We start from the raw sequence: 12,099 nt of genomic DNA on the forward strand, positions 1-12,099 counted from the left end.
CAGAACTAACTATAACGGAGGAATTTCTATGGTTTTGTACGAGTGAAATGGGCAGCTAACTATAACACCCCTGAAACCTATGGTTTTTTCTGTGAATATATATATACATATATATATATATATATATATATATATATATATATATATATATATAACGTCCAAAGGTGCTGGCTCGCGTGTCACACCAGACCGAGAGGGCATGCCGGTAGCCGGTGCCAAACCGGCAAAACATACAATCCAACGCCCACTCAGGGAAAAGAATGAGCCCGACATATGCTAGGGCGACACCAGGATTTATTCCAATATTCACGGAGGCACAAGGCATACAAAGGGTCCAAAAAGTTCTGGAAACGCCAGGCAGACGCGTTTCAGCATTTCTGCTTTCCTCAGTGCCGGTTTCAGTTTCCACGCAGAGTTTCTGGCTTGGGGGTGTGTTTTGTTCCACTCCCTACTCGCAGCTGTAGTGCATCCAATATTCCAAACTGGGACCAGAGGCATGCTGGTCAAAGGAGTCCAAGCGCTAACCCGTAAAGTGAAGGGCTGTCGAACACCAAGTGGTGTGTCTCGTAGACCTTTAATTCTCCGGTCCCAACCTTGTCGATGTAATAGCTGGAACCCAGTGTTGCCCCTGCAGTAAAATACTGCATCCTCTCTCCCCTTATGCGGCACATCGAAACAAATGTTTTTGAAGCCGCTTAGGGGGGGTGACACGCTGTAGAAACATACAATGTCCAAAGGTGCTGGCTCGCGTGTCACACCAGACCGAGAGGGCATGCCGGTAGCCGGTGCCAAACCGGCAAAACATACAATCCAACGCCCACTCAGGGAAAAGAATGAGCCCGACATATGCTAGGGCAACACCAGGATTTATTCCAATATTCACAGAGGCACAAGGCATACAAAGGGTCCAAAAAGTTCTGGAAACGCCAGGCAGACGCGTTTCAGCATTTCTGCTTTCCTCAGTGCCGGTTTCAGTTTCCACGCAGAGTTTCTGGCTTGGGGGTGTGTTTTGTTCCGCCCCCTACTCGCAGCTGTAGTGCATCCAATATTCCAAACTGGGACCAGAGGCATGCTGGTCAAAGGACTCCAAGCGGCAACCCGTAAAGTGAAGGGCTGTCGAACACCAAGTGGTGTGTCTCGTAGACCTTTAATTCTCCGGTCCCAACCTTGTCGATGTAATAGCTGGAACCCAGTGTTGCCCCTGCAGTAAAATACTGCATCCTGTCTCCCCTTATGCGGCACATCGAAACAAATGTTTTTGAAGCCGCTTAGGGGGGTGACACGCTGTAGACTATAACTCACGCAACCGCAATCCTCTGCTGATGACATCAGATATTACATCACTGATGACATATGTGTCTTTATGAAAAATAAATATTTGTAATATATGTATAGCTAAAGATTAATGGAAGAAGACATGGGTAAATAAGTGTCTAAATACAGTGATGTAATATCTGACGTCATCAGCAGAGGATTGCGGTCGCGTGAGTTATAGTTGCCTGCACTAACTATAACGGGGGAATTTCATTGGTTTTTTACGAGTGAAATGTCCAGCTAACTATAACATGTGTGAAACCTATGGTTTTTTAAGTGAATTTGCAAGGTTTTTTAAATGCTAATTCGTAACTATAACGTGTGTGAAACCTATGGTTTTTTCAGTGAATATATATAATATATATATATATATATATATATATATATATATATATATATATTTGTGGAGCTGTGAAAGGTATTCGAAAGGAAATGCTTCCATACCTGTGAGGCGGGCTGTGCTTGGTGCCCGTGTCAGCATACGTGTGCCTCTTGCTAGAAGGAATCCAGGCCGGAGCATGTTGTATAGGCGGTGTCCTTGCCGCCGAGAGTGCACCACCCCTGAAGGGCAGGGGGCCACCAGGGATGACATTGAGCATCTTCGATATGTGGAATGACTGGCAAAGGATGAGGATGCGTTTCCTGACTGAGGCTTAATTGTGAGTTTAAAACATTCAGCAGAATATTGCACGTACCTTACATGAACTGCAACTCCCAGCATTAAATGCGCAGACTTATGCAAAGCAGCCTATAGCAGGCGCGCAATAAAAGGAAATGCAGAGCAGCAGTGAAGTGGTGTGCGTGGTTCTTCTCTGCACTACAAGCCTTTGAAAAATAAATAATTTCAAAACGTGTCAGGCTAGAGTTTTGCAGAGCTGTGAAAGGTATCAGAAAGGAAATGCTTCCATACCTGTGAGGCGGGCTGTGCTTGGGGCCCGTATCAGCATTCTAGTGCCTCTTGCTAGAAGGAATCCAGGCCGGAGCATGTTGTATAGGCCGTGTCCTTGCCACCAAGAGTGCACCAACCCTGAAGGGCAGGTGGCCACCGGGGATGACATTCAGCATCTTCGATATGTGGAATGACTGGCAAAGGATGAGGATGCGTTTCCTGACTGAGGCTCAATTGTGAGTCTTAAACATTCAGCAGAATATTGCATGTATCTTACATGAACTGCAACTCCCAGCATTAAATGTGCAGACTTATGCAAAGCAGCCCATAGAGGGCGCTCAATAAAAGGAAATGCCGAGCAGCAGTGAAGTTGTGTGCGTGGTTCTTCTCTGCACTACAAGCCTTTGCAAAAGAAATAATTTCGAAACGCGTCAGGCTAGAGTTTTGCGGAGCTGTGAAAGGTATCAGAAAGGAAACACTTCCATACCTGTGAGGCGGCCTGTGCTTGGGGTCCCGTGTCAGCATTCAAGTGCCTCTTGCTAGAAGGAATCCAGGCCGGAGCATGTTGTATAGGCGGCGTCCTTGCCGCCGAGAGTGCACCACCCCTGAAGGACTGGGGGACACCGGGGATGACATTCTGCATCTTCGATATGTGGAATGACTGGCAAAGGATGAGGATGCGTTTCCTGACTGTGGCACAATTGTGAGTCTTAAACATTCAGCAGAATATTGCACGTACCTTACATGAACTGCAACTCCCAGCATTAAATGCGCAGACTTATGCAAAGCAGCCTATAGCAGGCGCGCATGATTATATACATATATATATAACTAAAATTATATAAAATGGACCCGGGTAGTGAGGCAGGGGAAGGAGGTGAGAGGATGAAGAAAAAAACACTTGTAAATTGCTGGCCGCCGCCTCTCCTCCGTCCTCTTCTTCCTGTCTTCCCTGAGCCAATCATAATATTGTAATATAGTGTTGTGATTGGTCTGAGTGCTGTGGATTGGCATTCAGATGGGGAATGGAAAGGCTGGGCATGTTCTTCACCAGGCTGTGCATTACAGCCTCTTGGGGAAGATGCAAAGTACGCATGACTGTTTGGCGGCCAAGCAGTCATGCACACTTAGGGAGTGCAAAACCCTGCTGTCCCTGCTATGGCCAGCTCCGCCCGCAACGAGAGCCACTGACTGCAATTGGAAAACTAAAAGGACAATGGTGATATGTTATTATTATTTTATTTTTCCTTTTGAGCAGTGGGGCAATGCTCCTCCACCTTAGTGGAGGAGCCGCCACTGCTCAGTGGATCTCTGATTCCTCAATATATGCTTAAAGTGGAAGTTTATTCTTCAAAATGCAGGTCAGTGGTTCTGCCAAAATTGAAGTTTCATTTTAATAATCATATATGGCATCCTGAATAATCTATTATAAAAAAAAAAGAATAGCGTTTGAGTCATAATTGAAGTTCGAGAAGAGGAATTAATTTTAGAGCAGATTTTATCCCAGATGGAGATGGGAAAATTGCAATGCAAATTGTCTTCACGTTGTAGTTCACCCTGGATTTTATGTCTGTTTGTATGAAATACTCTAAGCTTCTTATAAATAAAGGGTGTCCTAATACATGTTATAAGAGATTGAGTTGCTTTCTGGTATACATCTGTTACTGAGGGATCCTGCACAAAATGTTGCACAGATATCATTAATTCGCTATATTTGTGAAAAAAGAAACAAGAATGTTACATTTTAGCTGCAACTCAATAACCAAGAGAAATGTACTCTCAAAGGTTGAAATCTTAAAGTCTCTATCGATTACTCTTACCCTTTATAACCCTCAGCTCTACTCTCCCTCGTTATGGTCTTGGATTCGCTCCCTCCCATCTTCTTGTACCGTTTGTGTTTTTTTCCAATAGGGTACTGCCTGAGTGTCCTAAAGAGGAATATCCGTGTCTGATGTCAGGTCTAAGTGTTCTCAGAGCAAAAGGAGGAGACAGACATTTGCGTTCTATTTAAGGAACATTTCCGACACCAGGACCCACCTTCATAAAGTAATGAGTGCTATGATGGAAGGTAAATGAGGTAATATAAGGGTGGGAATCTGAAAACTGAATTGGAAACCAATAATATAAAAGAGGCCACAGTAACTGTGGAAAAAGTTAAACTAACAAACAAAAGGTAACACTAAATAAAGCAAATAGCACTGGACAAAAGAAAAGAAAAGTGTTTTTAATCGCTCACCCCTTCCTTTTCTTCCAGTTCTTGAATGCACAGCAGTGGCTGGAGTATGTTAGATACGCTTCTTCTAGCTGCTGTAAGATTTCGATTGGGGGAAGTTTTTTAAGATTCAGTGTGTTTTTTGCAACCAATGTTCTCAGGCTTTCCAGCCCTTTGCTTGGCAGTGCAGTGATTCCTGTCTCTGATACATCCCTGCACCAAAGAAAAGACAAAACAATATCAGAGGACAAGGTTGTATGGTTAAGTCACACTTCACTTGCCCATCTCAGGAAACTATAACAGTCTGTTTTTATTCTAGCACCTAAATTAAATGGGTAAACCAAGGATTGACTTGCTTGTGGTTCTCAAATGTTGCATGACAATTCCTGCTTTCTGTCACTATAGTGTTTTTATATTTACATAATAAAAAAAATGAAAAGGAAAACAAAAGCAATAGAATATTCATGTCAAAGAATGAGAAATGTAAGATTCAATAAAAGAGAATACCACAAAACAATTTAGAATACATTTTTAGGATTTGTGGTTTAACACAGAGAAGCATTTTGATGGGGTTATATTTAGACGAAAACACCGCTCATTGCATTGAGTGTATGCTACAGAGATCTGTGTTGCCTGCAGGACACATAATAAAGTATTTTAGCCATTCCTCCTTCATAAAATAAGTAACATTGAGCGTCTTAGGTTCTCACAAAAAGGAAGACTGGAACAAACCCAATTCACTCTCACTCAAATGCCATTAACATTTTTGATATCTATAACGACAACTAATTACAAGAAACTGCAGGTTCCCAAATGTCGATTCGAAGAAACATAGCACAGATGTTGACTTCCCAGCAGAAGGTTTTGGCCTGCTAAACTGTTGTTTTTGCATTTGTCACCCCGAGTGGGACGGGTATGCTCAGATGTGAGTCCAGTGCTCTCCATGCCACCGGAATCAAGCTATCCTGGCTGAAGAGGTGTGAAACCCCGAAACAGGTCCTAGAATGCTTGTTTCCAGTCCAGGGAGAACCTGGCTTGGCAGTTCGGGCCGGACTGTTCCCATGAGGCACAGGGTCAAGACTGATTTGCATATGGCTGGGTTCAAACTGGAATGGCATGGTGAGCAAAAAAACGATGGATGTAGGTCCAGATCTCTGTACTGGGGTGAATGTATGACATTGTTCTGCATTCTGTTCATCAACTGTTGTTTTTGCATATGTCACCCCGAGTGGGACGGGTATGCTCAGTCGTGAGTCCCGTGCTCTCCATGCCACTGGAATCAAGCTATCCTGGCTGATGAGGGGTGAAATCCTGAAACCAGTACTAGGATGCTTGTTTCCAGTCCAGGGAGGACCTGGCTTGTCAGTTCGGACTGGACTGTTCCCATGAAGCACAGGGTCAAGACTGATTTGCATATGGCTGAGTTCAAACTGGAATGGCATGGTGAGCCCAAAAACGATGGATTTAGGCCCAGATCTCTGTACTGGGGTGAATGTATGACATTGTTCTGCATTCTGTCCATCAACTGTTGTTTTTGCATTTGGCCTGCTAAAACCATCCCAAAGTTGATCTTTGAAATACTCAGGGGCATATTATCAAGACACGGTGTTAAAATTATTGCTGCTTTCGCGGCAGGAAACTTCCGCTAAAACGGCGATAATGGGCTTGATAATATGCCTTTGAGAATTCCCATAGAAGCCCATGATCTGGTGTCAACATGGGCTTCTATTGGAATTCTCTACTGCATATTATCAAGCCCATTATCGCCGCTTTAGCTGCAGTTTTCTGCCGCTAAAGCTGCGATAATTTTAACGCCGTGCTTGATAATATGCCCCTAAATGTTATGGGGCCAAAGGCCAGTTAAACCATACTGTCTGTATCACTTACTCACCCATACCAACCCACATACACTTGGACGGACCAGTGATTCCACATCAGATATTTGCCAAGATCAAGACAGGGAAAGCACACAAATCTGGAAGACGGAGGAAGAGAAAGACGGAAAACCCGTCACAAAGGGAGAAAGCAGGATCCTGCATGAATGAGATAAAATGCAGGGAGTGTCTGGCAGTGGAGACATGAGGTGGAATTAAAACTACCAGCCTTGATATGTGGCACACCAACTTTAATTGCACCGGACACAGGCTTCTGAACAGTTTTGGGCACCAGAACTCTTTCTTTTACAAACTAAGCACTGGGATGGGTGTGTTTGACTGTTGTATTGAGAAGGAATGGGGGATGAAATGCATTGTGAGAAAGTCATACAATTCTTCATTAACAAATAAAACTACAGTATAGATTATTTATTCAGAAAGAAAACAAGAACTCAAGGTTGAGACATGCAAGCCTGTGAAGGGCATGGGTAATGGCAAGTGGTGAGAATCCACTATGCATACCTTAGTACTTTTTAACTCCTTTTACTATTTAGACATAATTGCTTAGCCACATCAGTGTGGAATAAACGTCTGAAAAAGTTAAGAATGGAAAATAACTAGTCGTGAGTTTGAGTATAACATATCTCAGAGCATTAAAGCATAGGTTAATTTCAATAATAGTGTTGTAAAGATATTTTCTAGGTAGGTGTTTCTGCAGGGTTATTCCTGTGCAGCATGAATGTACACCTTTAAGCACATACTGGATTTCTCCTGGGATAGGGTTTTAGCACAAATGTTTCTCACACTGTGGCACCTGGCCACGGTATGCTCTTATTGGAGATTGTCAGAAAAATATAGCTTTGTCCCGACATAAAGGAGCACCCCTAACACCATGTCACACATACAATCCAAAGCAGACGCACTTTGCCTGGAATGGTAAAATACCTTCTTCATTTTTAGCTTGGTATGAGCAAAGGCAATGACAAACACTTGCACAAGACATTGTCACCTGTCTAGCTGGGGATGGATGGAATTGGGCTTATTATATGGTTATAAATTTGGCTAGAAAACCAGAAATTAGAGCTGAGAAAATTTAGTGTTGGTGGTGTAGTAGAGTGCTCAATATAAAGGAGCTGCTCACCATCTAATACTGGTGATATATATATGATATATAATGACTTGACATATATAGCGCAATTATGGAAGTAACCTTCGAAAATTTCAATGTGTAAATACATTGAAATCGGATGGGCACCTTAAGCCCATCTGTGGGCATTATTTCTGAAATAGTACCATGAATTAATGTGTGAATATTATGAAATTATATGAAATAGGTGCATTGTATGTACTATCGCATCTGTGTGACGAATGTTGTACACAGTGATGAAATGTTTGAAAAGCAATAATATTATGCATACTCCAAGATGGCGATATAATTCTTGGGGAACTTGTCCCTTCTTGCTGTTTATTTATGTTAGACATAAATGTAGGCCGTTTTCTGGCGCGCCTGATGACCATCGAAAAAGGCGACAGCCGAAACGCATCTGGTTGCTGTGAGTCTGTGAAATAAATCTGGACTCACCCCTGTGAGTCCTCTTCTTTGCGTTTGTAGAAATGCGAGGTTGGGAGCGAGCATACTAGCGGGTACACTGCCCACGAGAGAGCAGCCTCCTGCGAGTTCACGGAGGAGGTGGAAAACTGGAGCTACGATATATATATACTCAAAATTACTCCGTTCCTCTGTTCCAGTCGGATTCGTCAAAGGATCACAGCACCACGCACAGAAGGTATTCAAGGAACATGATTTTTTATTTTCTATTAAACCATAGTGCAAATTACAAAAACGGTAGAGGACGGTCTACGCGTTCCTCCGTTATAGTTAGTTCTGCTAACTATAACTCGCGCGCCCGCAATGCACTGCTGATGATGTCACATATTGCATCATTCATGACATGGTCATTGACATCACTGATGACGTCACCGATGACATCTCAAATGACATCACTGATGACATCATCCAGTGAATGTGGTTTAGTTTGAAATTTAAATATGTATTATATATATATATATACCAATCTGTATTGAAGATTGAGTGGATATATAACTGTCTGGATGGAGGATTTAGTAGCTGTCTTACTGTCTGTTTAAGTGAGTAATTAAAAGTGTCTCACTTAATACATGGATTAGTAACTAAACTATGTGAATGTGTGCATCACTGTCTCTGTTGTTGTAACATGCAGCATCAGTTGGTCACTAACTACATGAGTGTGCATATTAGTTATTGATTAGTTGGGTGAGTATTTGTATGGGACACTGAGTTTGTGTGTGGTTGGATGGTGTGTGTGTAACTCTATGCATAGATGTGTGAATGGTTGATTGACTAGGTGTATAGGTTTAAGAGTGCATGTGGAAACAGTTGTTTGGGTGAATGAGTGTATTTATTTGTCTGTTGGTGAGCGAATATATGTTTTAGTTGAACATCTTCAACAAAGTAAAAAAATAAAAGGCATTGTATGTGAGAGTTGGTGTATATAAATAAGTATGTGTAAGAGTCATTGATTGTGAGAGTAACTATATGAATGAGTGTATAATTTTAATGGTGATTTTTTAACATATTAACTATGAGTTACTATGTGTTTGAATAAATGAGGTGTTGTTGGATAATTATGTAAGTGAGTAAATGTAAGTGTGATTAATTTTTTTCATGAGTGAGTAGGATGACTGCATAACCGACTAAGATGACTGCTGATGTGTCAATGTCTATATATGTGTATAAGTGCATTTGATAGTGTTCTATTAATTATTGACTGCATGTATAAATTATTCTGTTGTTGAATGGGTAGTTGTGTGTGTAGACTTAGGAATCAGTGAGTTGGTATGTAGTAACTGGTATTGGTGTGTCAATGGTTTCAAATATGGTACAATGTATTTTACAGTGAGTGATGAAAGGTTATACTAGTGTATTATGAGGTGTATCAGATTGTCACGTGGATGATGTCATCAGTGATGTCATTTGAGATGTCATCCGTGATCTCATCAGTGATGTCACTGACCATGTCATGAATGATGCAATATGTGACATCATCAGCAGTGCATTGCGGGCGCGCGAGTTATAGTTAGCAGAACTAACTATAACGGAGGAATTTCTATGGTTTTGTACGAGTGAAATGGCCAGCTAACTATAACACCCCTGAAAACTATGTTTTTTCTATGAATTTCTAAGGTTTTTTTAAATGCTAATTTCTAACTATAACATCTCTGAAACCTATGGTTTTTTTCAGTGAATTTCAAAGCTTTTTTAAATGCTAATTTCTAACTATAACGTCTCTGAAACCTATGTTTTTTTTCCAATGAATTTCAAAGGATTTTTAAATGCTAATTTTTAAGTGTGATAGTAGTCATACCTATTTTTTGTTCTGATTTTCTACAGTTTAACTGTTTATTTATACATTTTTTATTCATTAAATAACATTATATATTCTTCTGAAAATTGCAAAAAACTGAAATATTGATTAATTTTCTTGTTTTCATTTGTTATTTTAATATATTTATATTATTTTCTTTAAAAAAGAAAACAATGTTTTTTCGGAGTCTCGCACTCAAAGTGTACACATCACGGTGGGTGCTCGCATTCTAGCCGCCATTTTAGAAAAGTCGTGAAGGATCCGCGTACGGTGTGCGACGGCTGTGTGCTTTTCAGTTACATCATATACATTTAATATTATGTGATGTGCGCGATTGGTATGCGACCAGTCCGCGACTCCTGCTCCCGTGCATTCGCGACACATGCGCATTACGGTACGAGATGCTTGTGCGGTTGCGTGTCCCGCATGACATCCTATGTCCTATGCGTGCTGGAGCACGCTGGGTGCGCGACTCCCGCAAAAAAAATGTATGTTCCAAAATTATATGTATGTGTCTGTAATATACATATTAGGGCAAGAGATTATCTAAGATATTCGCAAAAATAATATATTTGTACTTATACTAAACTTATATTATTTTTAAATATATTTTCACAAAGTCGGGTGCGTGCATTGTGAGTGCAGAGAACCAGGTCAGCAGAGCTGCTGTAGAGCCAGAGAAACCAGGTCAGCAGAGCCGTTGTAGAGCCAGAGAACCAGGTCAGCAGAGCTGCTCTAGAGCCTAAGATGCAGTCAGCAGAGCTGCTCTAGAACCAGAGACCCAGGTCAGCAGAGCTGCTCTAGAGCCAGAGACCAAGGTCAGCAGAGCTGCTCTAGAGGCCGAGAACCCGATCAGCAGAGCTGCTGCAGAGCCACAGAAACCAGGTCAGCAGAGCTGCTTTAGAGGGAAAGAACCAGGTCAGCAGAACTGCTTTAGAGCCAGAGAACCAGGTCAGCAGAGCTGCTCTAGAGTCAGAGAACCAGGTCAGCAGAGCTGCTCTAGAGTCAGAGAACCAGGTCAGCAGAGCTGCTTTAGAGGGAGAGAACCAGGTCAGCAGAGCTGCTTTAGAGCCAGAGAATCAGGTCAGCAGAGCTGCTCTAGAGCCAGAGAAACCAGGTCAGCAGAGCTGCTTTAAAGGGAGAGAACCAGGTCAGCAGAGCTGCTTTAGAGCCAGAGAACCAGGTCCGCAGAGCTGCTTTAGAGCCATAGAACCAGGTCAGCAGAGCTGGTCTAGAGGCAGAGAACCAGCTCAGTGGAGCTGATTTAGAGGGAGAGAACCAGGTCAGCAGAGCTGCTTTACAGCCAGAGAACCAGGTCAGCAGAGCTGCTCTAGAGCCAGAGAACCAGGTCAGCAGAGCTTGCTTTAGAGACAGAGAAACAGGTCAGCAGAGCTGCTCTAGAGCCTAAGAACCGGGTCAGCAGAGCTGCTCTAGAGCCACAGAACCAGGTCAGCACAGCTGCTTTAGAGGGAGAGAACCAGGTCAGCAGAGCTGCTTTAGAGCCAAGGGACCAGGTCAGCAGAGCTGCTCTAGAGCCAGAGAACCAGGTCAGCAGAACTGCTTTAGAGCCATAGAACCGGGTCAGCAGAGCTGCTTTAGAGCCAGAGAACCAGGTCAGCAGAGCTGTTGTAGAGTCAAAGAACCAGGTCAGCAAAGCTGCTCTGGAGCCTAAGAACTAGGTCAGCAGAGCTGCTCTAGAGCCAGAGAACCAGGTCAGCAGAGCTGCTGTAGAGCCAGAGAAACCAGGTCAGCAGAGCTGCTTTAGAGGGAGAGAACCAGGTCAGCAGAGCTGCTTTAGAGCCAGAGAACCAGGCCAGCAGAGCTGCTTTAGAGCCAGAGAACCAGGTCAGCAGAGCTGCTTTAGAGCCAGAGAACCAGGTCAGCAGAGCTGCTTTAGAGCCATAGAACCAGGTCAACAGAGCTGCTATAGAGCCAGAGAACCAGGTCAGCAGAGATGCTCTAGAGCCTTAGAACTAGGTCAGCAGAGCTGCTCTAGAGCCAGAGAACCAGGTCAGAAGAGGTGCAGTAGAGCCAGAGAAACCAGGTCAGTAGAGCTGCTTTAGAGGGAGAGAACCAGATCAGCAGAGCTGCTCTAGAGGGAGAGAACCAGGTCAGCAGAGCTGCTCTAGAGCCAGAGAACCAGGTCAGCAGAGCTGCTCTAGAGCCAGACAACCAGGTCATCAGAGCTGCTGTAGAGCCATAGAACCAGGTCAGCAGAGCTGCTCTAGAGGCAGAGAACCAGGTCAGCAGAGCTGCTTTAGAGCCAAGGGACCAGGTCAGCAGAGCGGCTCTAGAGCCAGAGAACCAGGTCAGCAGAACTGCTTTAGAGCCATAGAACCGGGTCAGCAGAGCTCCTTTAGAGCCAGACAACCAGCTCAGCAGAGCTCTTGTAGAGCCAGAGAACCA

At 43.2% G+C, this 12,099-nt stretch overlaps 1 protein-coding gene across 1 annotated transcript in view; it reads right to left on the minus strand.

The window, feature by feature from the left end:
- The window catches only part of TSHR (thyroid stimulating hormone receptor), a 632,465-nt gene that overhangs the window by 48,008 nt on the left and 572,358 nt on the right, over positions 1 to 12,099 (minus strand). The window contains exon 10 of the mRNA XM_085626611.1: positions 4,440 to 4,628. Within this exon, the coding sequence (XP_085482737.1) occupies positions 4,440 to 4,628 (189 nt within the window). The remainder of the gene's footprint in view (positions 1 to 4,439; positions 4,629 to 12,099) is intronic.

This window comes from Triturus cristatus, chromosome 9 (assembly GCF_964204655.1).
Source record: "Triturus cristatus chromosome 9, aTriCri1.1, whole genome shotgun sequence".
NCBI classification, from domain to species: domain Eukaryota; kingdom Metazoa; phylum Chordata; class Amphibia; order Caudata; family Salamandridae; genus Triturus; species Triturus cristatus.